The following is a 17,482-nucleotide window of genomic DNA, read 5'->3' on the forward strand; positions in this document are numbered from 1 at the left end:
AGTGTCATGACTTGGAAAAGTGCGTTACCTTCAGGACTGCGAGAGCAGGGGAACAGTGGAGAGAGGCACAGTGGGCTCCATCTCTTGCATTCCTGGGCCGGAAGGACTCTCCCCACCACAGGGTCCAAGCCATCTTATTTGTCCCTCTCTTGGGGTATTTATCAGCATTTATCTTTTGCCAGAGTTTTTATGTGTTCATGTCTCACCTACCGCTGAGGGTAGCGTCAGTGTCTGATTTATCATTCTATCCCCCACCACGTCAGGAGATGAAAGAGAACACCTTTCTCCTTGGCTGTCTCTCCTTGGGGAAAGTCTGGCAAAAGGAAGCACTCAGCAGAGAAAACAGAAAAAAATCAACTACAGTCAACCATTTATTATCAGTGTAAAGAGACACAAGATGCCAGTAAAAATTTTTCTTTGACACAGCATCATTCCTTCAGTGGTGGAATGACAGGTAAAACAAAGTGGCAATTTCATATCGTGGTAGATCTGGAGTTTGGTGTGTGAAGATGGGAAGGGCAGCGGCGGGAAATACGGCGGGTGAGGGAGGCGGGTTCCAGGTCACGGAGAGCCATTTGTGCCCGTGCTTCGTCCTGAACGCTACAGAAGCAACACGGACAGTTTCCCTTTTTGAGTGGCTTGACGGCGTTGGCTTCGGCGGCACATGTACTAAAATTGGAAGGACACAGAGAAGACTAGCACGGCCCCTGCACAAGGATGACGCCCAAATTCTCGACTCGCCTGGCAGCAAGGTGGAGAACGGGTACGGGGGAAGCAGACCAGAAGGAAGGAACCTAGTGGGAGGCCGCAGCCCCGGAAGTTCAGGCCGAGCTGAGGAAGGAGATGCATTTAAACTGTTTTCAGGAAGCAGAAGCCACAGGACTGGGTGAACTACAGGGGTCTTGCTTAGACATTCGGTGGCTTGGAAACACTGAGAAATGGTAGACTGGGAGAAAGAGAGTTGACAGCTCACATCTGGACACGTGGAGACACCCACAGGCAGCATCCCACGGGCATATGTGTACGTGGGTCTGGAGAATGAGGAGCAAGGTCTGGGGTGAGAGGTGGAGACGTGTGCAGCATCTTATAGGCAGTGGAGAACAATGTGCACGGTGAGCTCCTCTGGGCAGCAGGCAGTAGGCACCCTAAGAATCCTGCCTTTTTCAGTCATTCGCCCAGGAATCCCCTCTGTGAGGAGTCAAGGTGAACGAGGTGTGTGGGGCCAATGGCCATGACCACCAGAAGCAAAGCGAATTGACCAGGGAAACCAGACAGCTCCCCACAGAGAACCAAAGTCTGTCTGAACATAGATCAGGGAACCTGATGACAGGGTCTGTGTGTGTTCTGTAAGAAGGCAAACCCCGCAGGGCTGGCTGGGAATGATTCGGGAGAAGTGAGTTAAGTCAAGCCATTTCTGGTTCAACACAAGCACCCTGCATCTTCACAGCCTTGTACTCGAGAGGTTGTGTGGTCTGGGGGTGCAAATGCTAGAATGGTGTAGAGCTAGCGGGGCACAGCGGTGTCACAGCCAGGCTCTTAAACACAGACCGTGCACTTGAACCCCAGCTCTGCTGTTCACTTGGCAGAGATCCGGGGTTAAGTTACTTAAACCCCTCTTTGCTTCAGTTCCTCATCTATAAACTACAGATGGTGATGATGGTGACGCTGAGGAGGAAGGTGGTGGTGACAATGATGGTAGTGGTGGTGGCGGTCATTATAATGGTGGCAGTGGTGACAGTGACAGTACCTATCTCACTGGGCTGCTGTGAAGGTTAAATGAGTTGCTGCATATAGGTTGCCAAGAACACAGTGCTTGGCACATAGTAAGTGATCTGTAAATGTCAGCTATTGCTGGCTGATTTGGTCACTAAATTCCTCTTTCCAACACTATGAGAATCAACAAAGCAGGAGGTGGAATCGGTGTTTATTGGTATTAAGTGGTATTCAGCCATCGGGAACAATGAAAGGAGGTTTGAGCGAGGAGGGGCTTGAAGATCAAACTGCAAGACCCCTCATCTTATATACGAGGACACCAGGGGACATGGTCAAGGAGTTACTGAGAGACTAACCCTAGAGACAGTGGAACATACAAATGCAGGGTGCTAAAGACTTTTGTTTCAAGTTACTTACTTATTTTGAGAGAGAAACAGAGCATACAGCAGGAGAGGGGCAGAGGGAGAGGGAGAGGGAGAGAGAGAATCCCAAGCAGGCTTCATGCTGTCAGCTCAAAGCCCAAGGCGGGGCTCAAATTCACAAACCGCGAGATCATGACCTAAGCCCAAATCAAGAGTCCAACACTTAACTGACTGAGCCGCCCAGGCTCCCCAGGTGCTAAAGATTTTTACTCTCTCTCTCTCTCCAGCCCATTTGCTTCCACTTTTACCCCCTTCACAAGTTCCAGCCCTGCACCCCCTACTGGTTCCTCACATTCAGCGAGGCTAAAATCAAACACAGCTTTTCCCCGGACCCGTGTCCCTTTTCCGCATTTCCTACACCTGGCAGCCCCCAGCTCCCAGCAAGACCTCATTGCCTTGGCCCTCTCCTTCCCTGCATCCAAGACTCAGCACGTCCTTGTGCTCTGTGGCTGGCATCTCCCCCTCCCCACTCCCCCTGCGCCCCCTGCCCCACTTCTGACTTCTCTGGGAACCACTGAGATTGCCCAGCTGCTCTGTTGCGGCCTCCTCTCTGAGGTGTCCTGTGTCCAGGTTGTCATCAGATAAACCTGAATTAAATATCCTCTCCTCGTGTGAGTCCCCTGCTCAGAAAACCTCCTCACCCTTATAGGGATGACTTCCACACAGTGTGGCCCAGGCTGCCTCCCCACTTACCCCCCATCTTACACTTGTACCACTGGTGAATCTGGACTATTTGACATCCCTGAGCAGCCCTAAGATTTCCACCATTTGCCTTTAAATGCACCAGCTAGTTGGAGGGAGATCTGTGAGAGTGGAGAAGGAAGCAGCAGCACACAATAAACGTGTGGATACAGTAGGGCTGGGGAAGGGGTCCGGGGCTGCTCCCTGCCACCCACAGCCCTTCCCTCAACTCTCCTCCTCCCTTTCGAGGCTCCCTGTGACGCTGTTTCAATCAGGGTTTACCTGGATACGTGTTGAGCATGAGTCACTTAGGGTGTCCGCCCATCCTGGGTAAGGTGGACCTTCAACTCTAACAGGCCCTCAACTGGAGAGGACCCCTAAGCCTTCACAATGTGTGCACCACCATGAAAACAGACCGGGTACCTCTTGGACACACAAGGCAGCCACACTGTGAGGGAAGACGCTGGTTCTCTTCCCTTCGTTTTCCAGAGTTTGCTTTCATCCACAGCATAAGCGACTTTAACCTTGGTAGGTTTCAAAAGAAAAGTCTGTTGCTAATGGGAACGAGCCCAGCTGGGAAGTGTTTAATGGGTGCTGACAGTGGCATCCTGTGCAAACAAAACAGGCGGCCCCTGAGAGAGCCAGGACACCAACTGCTCTGCCTCTCCTCTAAAAGGAAAGGACAAAAATATGAAAAATCAAGTCATGGAATATTCAGGACAACTGGCAACGAGATACTTCTCTTAACACTTCTGAGCACAGCATGTTGGAAAGGCAAACACCCCCCTTCCTTCTGATGCCTCTGAAAGCAAGGAGAGCAAGCTTCCCTAGTGGGACAGACACCAGGCTTGAGTCCAAAGCCCCCATACAAGCTCTAGAAGGGTCCGGAGCTCATTTAAGTTGAAGTGGATACACATTGTCTCAAAGCATTTTCAATTATGGGCCTATGTAATAAGGGTCTATGTTAATAAGCAGTGCTGAATGGTTGAGATTTATTAGTCAAGAGAGAATGGGGGTCTGAAAGCCAAACTGTTACCTCTAGAATGTGGGATTAGGGGGTTCTCTCATCTTCCACTTAATAGATAGTCCCATGGTTTGGGAAGTTTGGGATTTTAGATGTTACCTTATTGCAATCTGCCCTAAATGCTAAGAAGCTAATATTTGGATAATAGTTGCTCAAATTTCTAGATAGGATTTCAAACACCCTAAATGTCTCCATCAATCCTGACATGCCTTTAGATCCAGCTGTCTTTCATGGTTCATCGCCAGGCACATATGGACAGAACACTAGGAAGTAAGATTTGTATTTCTAAAACCTCACTGCAAATCAATGACTTGAGCATGTCTTAGCCACTGTACCCTAATTTACCCCCCAAGCCTCTTTCCTCATCTACAAAACGGACATCACAATTACTTCACTGGAGAGGTACAAAAACTAATTTAGACACTATTAACAGAAGGGGAAGTTGCTCTATCATCAGGCCTCATACCCACAGCAAAGGTCTTAGCATGTGTCCTGCTCCCCTCCCCCTTTTCTTCTACTAGTGGGTATCACTCCCCAAAAGCTCTGAGGGGCACACTGGGCAAGAACTAAAAGGCAGGAGAGGGTAGGAGAGCATATTCAAAGACCTGTTTTCTACTTAAAAAACATTCCGTTGAATTTCTATCTGAAAATTATATGCCTAAAAAATTAATTACCTCTGCTTTAATTATACAAGAACCTTACAAGAAAAATATCTTCCCGATCATCTAAGAGACTACCACTTAACAGTATGTTCGATGCAAAGATTTCAGATTTTCCTCACGAGTGTAAAGTTAAAACATTCAAATCTGCAAAGAGAGAAGCAAATTGGAATAAAGACATTCACAGCAAGCTATTTCATAACCATTAGTTATCATTTACACATCAAATACATACAGCATGAAGACCAAATGTACAGAATTTCCACATTTATATACAGTAATCAACATAGTGCACAATTCAAATCTATCTTACAATCAAGTATACAAGTTTAAATATGGCTTTATAAACTACTAACAATAACTGTGCTAAAGTAACTCATAGGTCCAGAAATAAACACTGGAATGCCACCTCGACATTGAGGCCCTTGTTCAGCAAGATGCTATTCATTGTGTTTGCAAAACAGGTGGTGCAGGTAAATGCTTCCGGGCAGTGTCCATCCATCAGCCCCCAAGCAGCTGAAATGTGGGTTCAAATTATACCAACATTGGTCCTTCCCATCTCGGATCTCTGAAAATAAATCTGTGCACCTTCCACACATTTGGTGACATTGGATTATAAACAAACAGAAGAGAGATTTATAATCAGTGAGATGTTGGTTACCAGGAATTATCAAAACATGCTTTTCCGATTGGTATTGAAATTCTGAAGCAATGCATCCCGTATTTGCATTATTTGCTTTTTCCCCTCCTATCTTTTCTTATTTTGCTTAAGTCCATGTACTGTGAAATCTTTCAGAAATTTTCAAAACATTCTAGATCATGTGGTCCCAAAAACAGAATTAAAATAGCTCTTGTAAAGGGGACATCTATTTATTCACCATTCTCTTCCCCAACCCCAAATGCCCATTTTAAGTAAAAATACTTACATACATACATACATACATACATACATACATACATACATACATACATACATTCGTTGACCTAAAATCATGCGCCCATGCCTATTTTACATCCACTTTGCCACAAATGTTACATACACATTCTTTAATCAGTTGCAGCTTTCTAGGTGCTGCCTGTAAGTACTCCTTGCCCCATTCCCTAAACTCTACTGAGTCCAGAACAACAGCCTTTAAAAATTTCTATGTTTGCCATGGTCTTTAATGTATACATCAGTACTGCAGTATGAGCACTCTGTGTGTGTGTGTGTGTGTGTGTGTGTGTGTGTATGTGTGTGTGTTTATAAATAAATATGCTAAAGGGCATGCTCAGAAAGTTTTACTGATGAGGTGAATGAGCACAAAGGTTTGGAGACCACTACCTAAATACGAATGATTTGGGGTGTCTCCACTTAAAGGGCATCTATAAAACAAATATACGTTACTTTGTACATTTTATATTCATGAGATGGAAACCATATACCACGGACCCTTTTGACAGAATAGAAGGAAGTTCCAGAATCAAAGGAACTGAGCAGAGGTCATCGCTGTCAGCTGCTCTCCCATTTCCCAGGCTTGGCTTCAGATGGCACAATCCCAGCACTTGAGCATATAAATTAAGACAAAGATCAACATTATTTCAGTGCTTCCTGCACCAGCCTTTCATACATCCACAAACAATCCTTCCCTACAAATTGCATTTGTTTTTGATTTGTAAACCTGGATTTTGTATTATGTTACTGACGCCACCCCTTAGACAACTTGCGAGGTGACTGACACGTCTCCAACACAGCCGTACCACGTGCTGCCTGAAGAGGCCACCTTTGTCACCCTTTCCTTCTCTCCTCCCACTCAGTGAAATCTTAGCATCGCCAAATGAAGGATTCAGACCCTCCTCTTCCCAGCCATCATTACCGTTTGAGTCGTGAGACACGCTGCCTGATGCAGATTCCTGGGGAAAACACATGTTTACAATAAGCATGATCCCATGAGACTGATCACATGAGGTAATCATTTTGACAGGAGTAACACAAACATGTCGCCCCTACTGAAGCAGAGATTCCTTGAAAATTTGATACTGTTTTTAATCTTATTGCTGCAAAAGAATTCAGATACAATTTGTTTAAGGTAAAAATACAATCATCTGGACATGGTTTGTGTTTGAATAAGCCAAATGCGATCTCTTGTGGAGAGACAGAAGCAAATATGACAGAACACTTTCAATTCTGAACAACTGTTAAAGGAAAAAGTCCACAGATTGTTGTTTGGGGTTTGTTTTGTTTTTTAAGAGGAGGGGGATGGTAAATATCCAAAGCAGTTCTCTTTCCTAGCCCTCCACTGAACAACTGTACTCCCTCTGCTACCTGTTCAGCCACAGCTAATTAACATGGCAATTCAGCAGCTGACTCCTATTGGTTTTAAAGACATAGGTAGGTGTATAAAATACTAAAGAAAGACCAAAGGTTTAAATATTATTGATAAATGAAAGTTATTCTATTCCAGAGCCATAAAGTAAAAAAAAAAAAAAAAAATTGCTTGCTATGGGGAGGGAGGGAGGTGAATGGTCATATGTAGCAATACTACTTTTTATAAAATTAACCAGTATCATAAATATATATTGCTTTACAATTAGTGGATTGTTTCAAAATATAAAGTTGTAATTAGGGACAACCAGAATTTTTTAAACTTCATGAAGGCCATCACGTTCATTGATGACATTATTTAGTTGTGTACAGAACACCAAAGTACTGTATCAATCTTTTACTCTAACTTGTTTCTTCCACTAAAATGATCAGGAGTGTGGGTGCTGGCTAGACCACATTCATAAGTTACTTTATTACTGCGATGGGACCCTTTATCTATCTACACGTTTTACAATTTGGGGCATAATCTTCTTGAAATTTGAGCATCACCACTTTGTCATAATCTAGCCAACAACAGAAACTTCAGAGAGCCTTGCTGTGGGGACAGGTTCCCTGCCTTGGCAGGAGCCAGCATGGTTAAGGACGTCCCATTGTCAGCCCCAAAAGAGCTGAGTCACTTTCCTTTAAGCGTTTTTTTAGTTTCCTCTGTAACCATCTCTAAGGAGCAAGGCCAGTAAGTTATCCATTCCAGTTATCTTATCCTAAACATTAAGGAACTGTAAATATCTTTTTTTTTTTTAATGTTTATTTTTGAGAGACAGAGAGCGAGCAGGGGAGGGGCATAGAGAGAAGGAGACACAGACTCCAAAGCAGGCTCCAGGCTCTGAGAAGTCAGCACAGAGCCTGACCCAGGGCTTGAACTCAGGAACAGCGAAATCATGACCTGAGCTGACATTGGACGCTTAACCGACTGAGCCACCCAGGCGCCCCTGGAACTTTAAATGTCTTTAGGATATCCTTTAAATTCAGGGACTAAAATCTCAAGTTTCTGGTAAGGAATTCAAATGAAGAAAATATTCATCATCTGTTGACATTTACTCCTGGTACTAGCAAAAGAACTCTGGGAAAGAGGGACCTCCTGCCCCACCTACCAAGGGGATCCTTTCAAACTTCACCCAGTTTCACCACTGGAAGCAATTGAAAAAAGGTCAAGCACTCCACAATCACACATTAATTGATGGCTGGACCTATTAAAGATGTGTTGCCAGAGTTCAGCATTCAGACTTGGAAGTATATGTCATCGAATGTATTTTCACTGGTTCTTGTTCAACTTAAACAGCACTGCACATAAAGGAGAACAAAGGATCCTGGATCATAGTCAGGAGCAATAAAAATAACTTCACCCTGTAAAAAAACAAAAAGAAGAAGAAGAAGACGACGACAAAGAAGAACCTGAGTAGTTACCTATCAACAAAGGCACCATCCTTTTATTGAAAATACACTCAACAGTTATCCTACGAATGAATTAATGAATGATGAATACAGGAAAACTTGACTGTGCCGATCTTTTTCCTATAAGGAAAAATCCAGCCTCTTCTCTCCTACCTTAATAACCCTGGGCCAAAGCCTACTCATGCAGAAGTGGTGGGTTTAAGGCCTGAAATGAAGCTTACCTAGCCCTGAATTAATTTTGATAAACCAACTTTTTGGATGGTTAACAGATAACCAAGAACAATAACAATAAAACCTTGTCAGTTTCAAAATGCCAAGCCTGTCAAAACAAAGATATTCTCTCAATTAACGTAAGACAGCTCTTCTTCCTTCCTTCCCTGTCACTCAACACACACCCAACACGGATAATAACAAAGATTGCTTTTGCATGCACATCCCATACCAATTTTCTACTCTCTGCATATGTCAAAGGCAAGAAAGAATGAACACTAACAACAGTAGCTTTTAAAGACTCTTTAGAAGGCTTCTTCCACTGGGGTCCATGAGCCCCCTAAAGAATCCATGGATGATTTCAGGTCTCTAAATCCGAAGTTACATGCAAAATTTTGTATATTTGCATATATGTATTTTTCTGGTAATAAGGTATAGGACTTTCATTAGATTATCAAAGGAATCCCTGACGCAAACAGTTTAAAAGCACTACTTTCTAGTGTGTGGCCTGCTTTCTAGGCATACCTTTCGCATGCAGCCAGCAGGGAAGCCAACGATGTGTGCTGTGTTTCTAGAGGAAGGGGAGATTATAATGAGCTGGGAAGTCTTCTTGCAGAACTGATGAAGTTGGGCTTTGGGAGGTGGGCATGAGTTGGGCCAGTGGACAGGAAGGGCAGGGCTTTCAGGAGGGAGGCTAGCATAAGCAGAAGCAGAGTGGGGACATGAGGCATGTTTAGGCAATGGCAAGGAGACCAACCAGGATGCACTGGATGGCTCATATGGAGAAGCCCTGGGAGATGTCCCAGGAAACAGATGAAGGAAGAGCTGAGAATACCAGGGCCCAGAGAGTGACCCTCATCCTGAGGCAATATGGCACCCCATCAGGGCCAGAAATTCTTTTAAAAATTAATGGTGTAGGGTGGAATGGATCAGGGAAGTGACCAAGCATTTAGAAGAGGCCATTGCATTAGTCTGGGCAAAAGCGGATGCCCTAAAATCAGGGTGCCATGTCTGTTCTGTTCACCCTCTAGATCTCCTGTGGATCTCAGGGCCAGGAACAGGATAGGTGCTCAGTAAATACGCAAGGAGTGATAATATGGCATAGATTCTTTAAAAGATAAAAAAGAATATGGAGTCTTGGTGACTTGGTATCATTCAGAGTCTAGCAGTGCCTTGCACAGAGTAAATTCTTGAATTGGTCTGGACTGGGCTGAACAGACATGGAGAGCAAGAGTGGAAGATTCCAAGCACTCTTTGAGAGAGGCTGGGGATGTGCTGGTTCCATGAGCATGGACTGATTTCTCAGGGAATGTGGGTTTTAAAAAGAAACAAAGTCAAAGTAACGTAACGGCAAGAACCATCTAAGGCAAGGTGAAAGACTTCAGTTCAGGTCTTGCCTACAAATGAATATGCGTGTGATATGGAGCCAGTAAGAACCTCAGAGGCTCTCTTGTAAGGGGCGTTCTACAACTAATCCATTACCCAGCTATATACATTCTTATGATTTTATGTTTTCTCTTAAATAACCTAGGCAAGACCCATGAAGCTAAAATTCCTAGCTCTTCCCTTCCTTGAACTCTAACTATTTCAAGCAAACGTATCCTAATACCTAATGCCACAGTATACACAGGCTGGGCTCACTGGAGAGCCAGACTACAGCTATGATTCAAGTTCTTGGGTCTGTGGTCAGTCACCAGGGTAGCTAGCTCATGGCCTCAACAATAGCATAACTGTTCACAGTTCATTATGTCACAACAACAAAATGGTCAACTCTGACAATATAGCTTACCTCTGCCTAGCTGACATAGGCAGATTAAATCACACTGCTGCTGCTCCTTAATCCTGATGAGTGGGGACGAGGGGCAAAGGGAAGTGGATAGAGGGGCAGAATTTATTTTTACACTGAGAGGAAAAAAATAAAACAAACACACAAACAAAAAAACCGGACAGCTAGTGGGACTTCTGTCCAACCAAAAAACATCTGTTAACATTAAAGATCACACCTCCTTAAGTCACTTTCCAGGAAAAAAAGAAACACAACTTGAATAAGTAAGCCAGATGACCAAAATGTCCCCTAATTTCTTGTTATATTTTCTTTTAAGTAGCACCTGTTCACCATATTGGAGAACACTTCAAATCTGGGGAACTTAGGAACAAACCAGGTAAAATTAAAGCCCTTCCAATAAAGACTACCTAGGTCATCCACCCGACAGTGATTTTGTCTTGGTCATTTTGTTTCCATAACCTACATTGGGAAGGTAAAACCTGGGTATATTCCAGGGTTCCAAATCAAGTTACACCTTCGGAATGTTGAGTGCCCAGTCATGAGCTGGCAGGCTAGTACCCAAGACTCCAAGTGGTAATGTCCATTTAAGCCTCTGTGAGAGGCACCTGGAAAGAATGACTTATTTTACAACTTCACGATGAACACTGGCTCTCTATGTACTTGCCCTGCAAGCAATGCACAGTAAAACGATATGTGACTCTGCACAGCCATAACTTAAATCATTCTTGACGCGAGGACACAACACCCTTTGTGCTATACAGTGAGAATAAATTGCAGGCAAGATTGCAAACACAACTTTTTCCAGCTATGGATGGGGATAGGTCAACTCGGTCTTTGTGTGGCCGGGTCCACAGCCTAGCTGGTTATGACATTCACATTTGCAAGCCAGAAGTTTCCCTAGTCACACAGAACTACCACCAGCTGACCTTGGAACACACGTGTTAGAGACAGGCGAGGTGAAGAGTCCTCCCAAGTGTCGCTGGAGATACAACACGCTCATCCATTCATATCTTCTCCCCCACATTTTCATTAGGCACCAAACGGTCCTCTCAAAGATGAATGCTTTTAATAAGAAACTAACGACTGAGTTTCCTGTGCAATGAGAATCTCTAACTGAGGGTATCTCAGCATCTGTCCCCAGTTACACAGGTCCTACACTGTGGCTCCAATGGTAAACAGCCTCAGCAATCCTCCCCCTTTACCTCTTTGTGAATCCGCAGCATTTTAGGATTGTTTTGCAAAAGCCATATTCAAAGAGAGTCTTTTTCAAGCAAATACACGAACTTCTCAGCAGAAATTGCTGTCTCTTTTGAAAAATGCCTCTTTGGCCCCACCATGAATAACCATTACCCAGTGAGTCCGTTGAGATCAGAAGCAAAGCAGCTCTGCTTGCGGTTGTAAATCGTAACACCGACTCTCCTAGCCCAAATCCATGGCCGTCACCCCAGCATCTTCACCCCATATTTCACTGGAAAATGTTCTAAGTCAACAAAAAGGATGTCTTCAGAGATAGAGCGCTTTAGTAAATACAGTAACCCCAAGGGTCCATGTGCTCTACAGGGACAGAGAGGGAGCACAGGGCAGCTACGGGAGATCCTTAAGAAACATTAAGATTTGTCCCCAGCATTGCCTTCCTCTCACGGGGCAATGGCTGAGAACGCCAGAAAAGTTGCATTAGTAAAACTGCATAGAGTCTACACTGCACAAAGTGCTTTGATACCTGTCACGTGATCCTCTTCAGACTTCATCTTTTCGATACGTCTTGCAAGATTTGTTGTCAAAAAGACATTACACGTTGGCAAGCATCTGCTTAGAAAAATCAGTCAAATCCTTTCCCCTTCACCTCTACGAAACCCATCATATTCCTGAGCTTTATTCCCTTCAAATAAATCAAACACAGGCAACTTAACACTCGGGAGTCTACAAAGGACAACATTCCAGCGTGCGGTCAGGCAACGGAAGAAAGACGTCTGCAAATACACAGAACTGAAGACTGTGTGTAGCTGTCGATGCTCTGTGAAAGCATTTTCAACGGTCTTTCAGTAAAAGATTTCCATTCAGGCAAGATCACAAAGAAGAATGGTGACAGAATCCTAACTGCGCCTTTGCGTGTGTTTTCGTCTGCTCGGCTTTGGCGAGTGACTGTGGCTGCTGTTGGCTGGATATGGAATTCCTCTGCCCTCAAATGTTCATACGCAGGAAGCACAATAAAGAATAAAATGTTGTGTTTATGTCACACCTCTTCCAAGAGGTGCTACCACATGAATCCTCACAACACCCCTGTGAGGTAGGTAGGTGGAGAGTATCGTTATCCCCACCTTACAGGTGGGGGAAATGAGGCACACAAGAATTAAGGGACTCGCCCGAAATCACACAGCTAGTCACTGGCAGGACTGAGAATAAATCTTATACTGATTAGCACCTAGCACAGTGCTTTGCACATAGTAGGTGTTCACTGAATATCTATGGATTTTTATTTGAATTATCTCAACATACAATATACACACATAAAATACAAGCAGCCACCATAGGATATTTGTCTCTTGGACATTTCCCCCGATGATTTCTCTCATTACTTGGAACCCCGGTGGGTGAAGGACGTTCGAGAATCCGTCTCACAAATAAGCCCTCGGGTTGAAGACGATCTACATAGACACAATCCGCAGACAATCTGCTCTTGCCCCTGCTCTGCCACACAGTGTTAGTTTTCTAATGAAAACAAAAATGGATTTCAGGAACCATGCTGACTTTTTTTTTTTTTTTCCTTTTTGCCTGTTTGTTTTAAATGGAGCCATCCGAATGGTTCTGTGTCTCGTTTGTACAAAAAGAAATAAGGCTGCTATCGTCCAGTTAGCTCGTGAGAACTGTGTCGAGCACGAAGATCTCCTCCCAGCTCAGATGGATTTCCACCTGGGAAATCGGACCAACCCCAGGGAGTGGCCGCTCCGGCAGAAGAGGGTCAGCGAGGCTGAACGTCACTTGCACTGTTCGTGGTCTGTGTAGTCCTCCATGTCCACGTCAGAATCAAAGAGCGAGTGTCCGGTGAAATCCGTGTCTGGGGTTCTGGAAAAACTGTTCTCTGCTCCCTCATCTTCAAAGGTCTCTGTCCTTGAGTAAAAGCTGAAATCCAGCAGGGGCGTGTGGGTTTTGCTCCCTTCGCTGCTCTCCTCGGACTCATAGATGGTGTTGTCATCATCATGGTGCCACTCAGGCCAGAATTTCCTCCTTATCCTCTCACAGTACATGGCAAGGTTGATGAGCTCACCTGCAGGGTGGTAAGGAAAGCCAGGGTTAATTCTCAAAGGCAGCAATCTGCCAGCAGCTTGGCCTTCTGCGGGGTTGGGAAGAACGCGGTGGGGTAGACCTTAACAGTGTTTTTCCAAAGACGGACTATCAGATATTTAGATTTTCACGCGCAGAAGAAGAAAGGCGAGTGGAAAAAGTTAAGTGTGAGTGGGCTGGGTGAGTGAAGTGTGAGTGGGCAGGGAGTCGTAGGGTGATGGTGGGGGTGGGGGTGGCGGTGGTAATTTATCCAGAATGGCAGCTCAACTACCATCATTGGGCGTTGTCAAGCATTTTAGTATTTTGTGTTTGCTTATCAAGAGAACTGGAACTTCCACTGGTTCATATTTAAATTAAGTTATGCCCCATGTAAATCCACCAACTGTCAGCGAGGTCAGCCAGCCAGAAGTAATTCCTCATTCCACAAATATTGGTGGTGCTATTAAGGGCTGGGTTCTATGCCACGTCGTTGAAGAAAGTTATGTTAAGATGCAAATTTTGCCCTAAATGATCCTAAATAAAATGGATAATTCAGAATTGTCTACGGATGAGTGTGCCCCCCCAGGTACATTTAGTAAAACAGATTTTTTTTTTTTAAATAAAATTGAACGGCTATACTTATAATTAGGTTCCCAACTCAGTTACTGGGCTACTTCTTTTTCCTGTGAATCAAAGGAACACTTCTGTTAAGTTGCTAAAATTGTCCCGGCATTTGTCTGAAACGTGACACAGAACTGACTTTCATTTCCAAATTCCAAATGAAAAATAAAGAGGGTGAGTTTTTGCCTTTGATCCACCAGATGGCACTATTGCTTACGAATACATGATCTGGCACTCCCTTACCGGACTTCATTGCCCTAAGAATATTCCTTGGATTTTTTTTTTTTTAAGTTATATAAACATCTACTTATTATAGAGGTAACCCAGGTTTTATTGAAGAATATTAGAAAATACCAACACACAGAAAACAAAAGAATTACCAATAATCACATTCACCATATTAACATTTCCATTTATATCCTTGGATATACATTTACATATATTTACATTTGCTATTTAGCATTTTACTATATATTGTCCCTTATGCTACTTTTTTCCACTTAACAACATATAATGAAAAACTGTCAATTTCACACTATCACCTTGATAACTGCACAGCAGTTCATTATTCAGATGTACCATAGTTTCATTTTGTTTTTACCACACCCCCTTCAAGGCCATTTAGGTTGTTTCTACATTAACAGGTCTACTGACTATAGTCTTTAACTACTCTATTTTATTTTCTATCAAAGAAGATAATACATTCTCATTTGGGAAGATTAGAAGTCTGTATATAGAAACGCCATAAAGAAGAAAACAAAAGCCCCCTACAATCTCGTCAATCCAAAGTAATCACAGTAGCGTTTTGATGTAATTTCTTTCAGTATGTTTTCTATTTACTGTCATTACTAATGTTTCCTGTTACTTCGTATGATGTTGTTATATACATTTTCCCATGAAAATTTTTCAAAACTTGATCGCTGTTCTGCTTACATAAGCACATCTCCTGTAAAATATAACGAAGCAAATCCCCCTACTTCACAGATCCTATCACACAGTGAGCCAGTATTGGTTGCAGGTCACCATTTTCAGTTGTCTCAGATCATAACAGTTCAACTCATACCATATATGCGCCCATTCTGATTGCCCCTTCCTCGAAGAGTTTACACACACGCCCCGGAGCCAGAAGCCAAGGAGCCACAGGATTGCTCCTTAAAAAGATGCATGCCAAACCTTCACTTAGATCCTCCCTCAGGAAAGCAGTCATGAAACACCTCAGCAGGTATGGCTCCCAGTCACTGGTAACCAAGAATCGGATAAAGATGTGGAGGCGGCACCAAGGTTTGGTGGGCGGTGGTAATCAGAGATGGATTACGGTCACTTCATAGCAGGGTCTGGGGACAGCCGTGTTTGCCTCAATCACGTCCATTCCCTATGAGCTGTTTAGGGAGCAGCTAGAAAGTCAGAATCTATTCCCAATAGCCACAGGATCTACACCATGTACGATTCTATCCACTTCTTTTGTGGCTGTTTTTTCTACCACCTGTTTCTTCACTTTTCTTCCAGGAGAGCCGCCCTGCCTTTGTACTAGGTGACATTAATACCACTTCAGTGTGCAATAATAAAAAGTAATAATAGCAAACATACAAATAGCCCTTACTGTGTACCGGGCACTGTTTGAAGTGCTTTTATGCATCTGTTGAATTAGTCCTCGCAACAATCCTATGAGGCAGGAACTATTATGATCCCCATCTGTCATGAGAACACTGAAGCAACAGAGAGGTTAATTAACTTGCCTAAGGTCACACAGTAAGAAAGTGGCAGAGCCAAGATTTAAATACCAGCAGTCTCCAGACTCCATGCCCTTCACCACCTCTCTCTCTCTCTCTCTCTCCCTCTCTCTCCCTCTCTCTCTCTCTCCCCCTCTCCCCCCCCCCCCCACTGGTGATCTCACAGCCTGACTTGAGAATTCATAGATGCACACTCCCTGTCACAGATTATTTTTCTCAAATTCTCTCCGGGGTACTAAGAATTATGAGGGGATAGGTGCTGCCCCTCAAAGATAATGAGTTGTCAAGAAGTGATCATTCTATCATGCAGTCCAGAAAGAGTTTGCTTTGATAAGCAAAAACTAGGAGCTCACATACCCATCCTCATTTCCTGCCACTGATAAAAAAGAGTAGAACGAAGAATGAAATTTTATGTTTGACTTTGCCAATTCTGTCTGGCTTTGCCAATTCCTTCTGTGCCTAGATTCTCCATCAGCGGACTCAACATGTCCCAGCCAAAAGAATAGAAAAAAGTTGGCAGTAGAAAATGGCTTTGTGTGTGTGTGCGAGATATTCCTTTGTCAACACAAATGCCTACGCTGAGGATGTAAACTTTGTGAAATAATGGAAAAACTGACTTTTTTAAAGTGTACTCAATAATCAGGTAACAATTTCATCCACCAAACTGGTAAAAATTAAGATTTGATAACATCCAATGTGGAGGGTCAGGCATTGTAAGCACATGTCTGGTGGAATTATAAGATTGCTACGACCTTTTTTGGAAAGTAATCTGATGTCATCTATTGAAATTTTAAATGTACCTGTTGGCCCAAAACTCCACTTTTAGTTCTCTATTCTACTAAAATAAAAGCACTAGTATTATAAACATATATGTATACCAACGTCGACAGCATTATGTCAGTAAAAAAGAAAGAAAAGAAATATGGAAACAGCCTGAATGTCCATCAATAGGGACTGATTGAATAAATTATGGTGTATCAATTCTATATAATATTTTGCAGATGTTAAAAAGACACGATATTCTATTAAGTGAAAAAAGCAGCGTGCACCTGGGTGGCTCAGTTGGTTAAACACCTGACTTTGGCTCAGGTCATGATCTCACAGTTCACGGGTTTGAGCCCTGCATCGGGCTCTATGCTGACAGCTCAGAGCCTGGAGCCTGCTTCAGATTCTGTGTGTCCCTCTTTCTCTACCCCTCCCGTGCTTGCATTCTCTCTCTCTCTCTCCCTCTCTCTCTCAAAAATAAACATTAAAAAACAATTTAAAAAAAAAAAAGCAAGTTACAAAGTAATGTGTATAAAGCAATTCTACTGTTTGGTTTAAAAGTACTAAAAACAGAGGTGTCTGGGTGGCTCAGTCAGTTAAGTGTCTGACTTCAGCTCAGGTCATGATCTCGAGGTTGGTGGGTTCAAGCCCCTCATTAGGCTCTGTGCTGACAGCTCAGAGCTTGGAGCCTGCTTTGGATCCTGTGTCTCCCTCTTTCTGCCCCTCCTCCACTCATGCTCTGTCTCTCTAAGATAAACATTTAAAAATATTTAATAAAAAAAATTTTTTTAAGTTCAAAACAAACTTGAATGCTGTGATGAGGACACCACCTTCCCCTCATCTCCTTGAAGCTAAA

The 17,482-nt window shown here is 43.5% G+C and overlaps 1 protein-coding gene and 1 pseudogene across 9 annotated transcripts in view; one reads left to right on the plus strand and one right to left on the minus strand.

Moving 5' to 3' along the window:
- The first annotated feature begins 647 nt into the window (after positions 1-647).
- On the plus strand, positions 648-736 carry LOC111560664 (annotated as a pseudogene).
- A 3,955-nt stretch (positions 737-4,691) lies between these two features.
- FAXC (failed axon connections homolog, metaxin like GST domain containing) overlaps positions 4,692-17,482 on the minus strand; it is an 80,661-nt gene continuing 67,870 nt past the window's right edge. For 5 of the 9 annotated variants that reach the window (XM_023254190.2, XM_019830999.3, XM_045057875.1 and 2 more), the window contains one exon: positions 4,692-13,514. In XM_023254190.2, the coding sequence (XP_023109958.2) occupies positions 13,225-13,514 (290 nt within the window). In that variant the 3' untranslated portion in view covers positions 4,692-13,224. The remainder of the gene's footprint in view (positions 13,515-17,482) is intronic. The other 4 variants (XR_006598096.1, XR_006598095.1, XR_006598094.1 and 1 more) reach the window with 4 other exon arrangements.

Source organism: Felis catus, chromosome B2 (genome assembly GCF_018350175.1).
Source record: "Felis catus isolate Fca126 chromosome B2, F.catus_Fca126_mat1.0, whole genome shotgun sequence".
NCBI lineage: Eukaryota > Metazoa > Chordata > Mammalia > Carnivora > Felidae > Felis > Felis catus.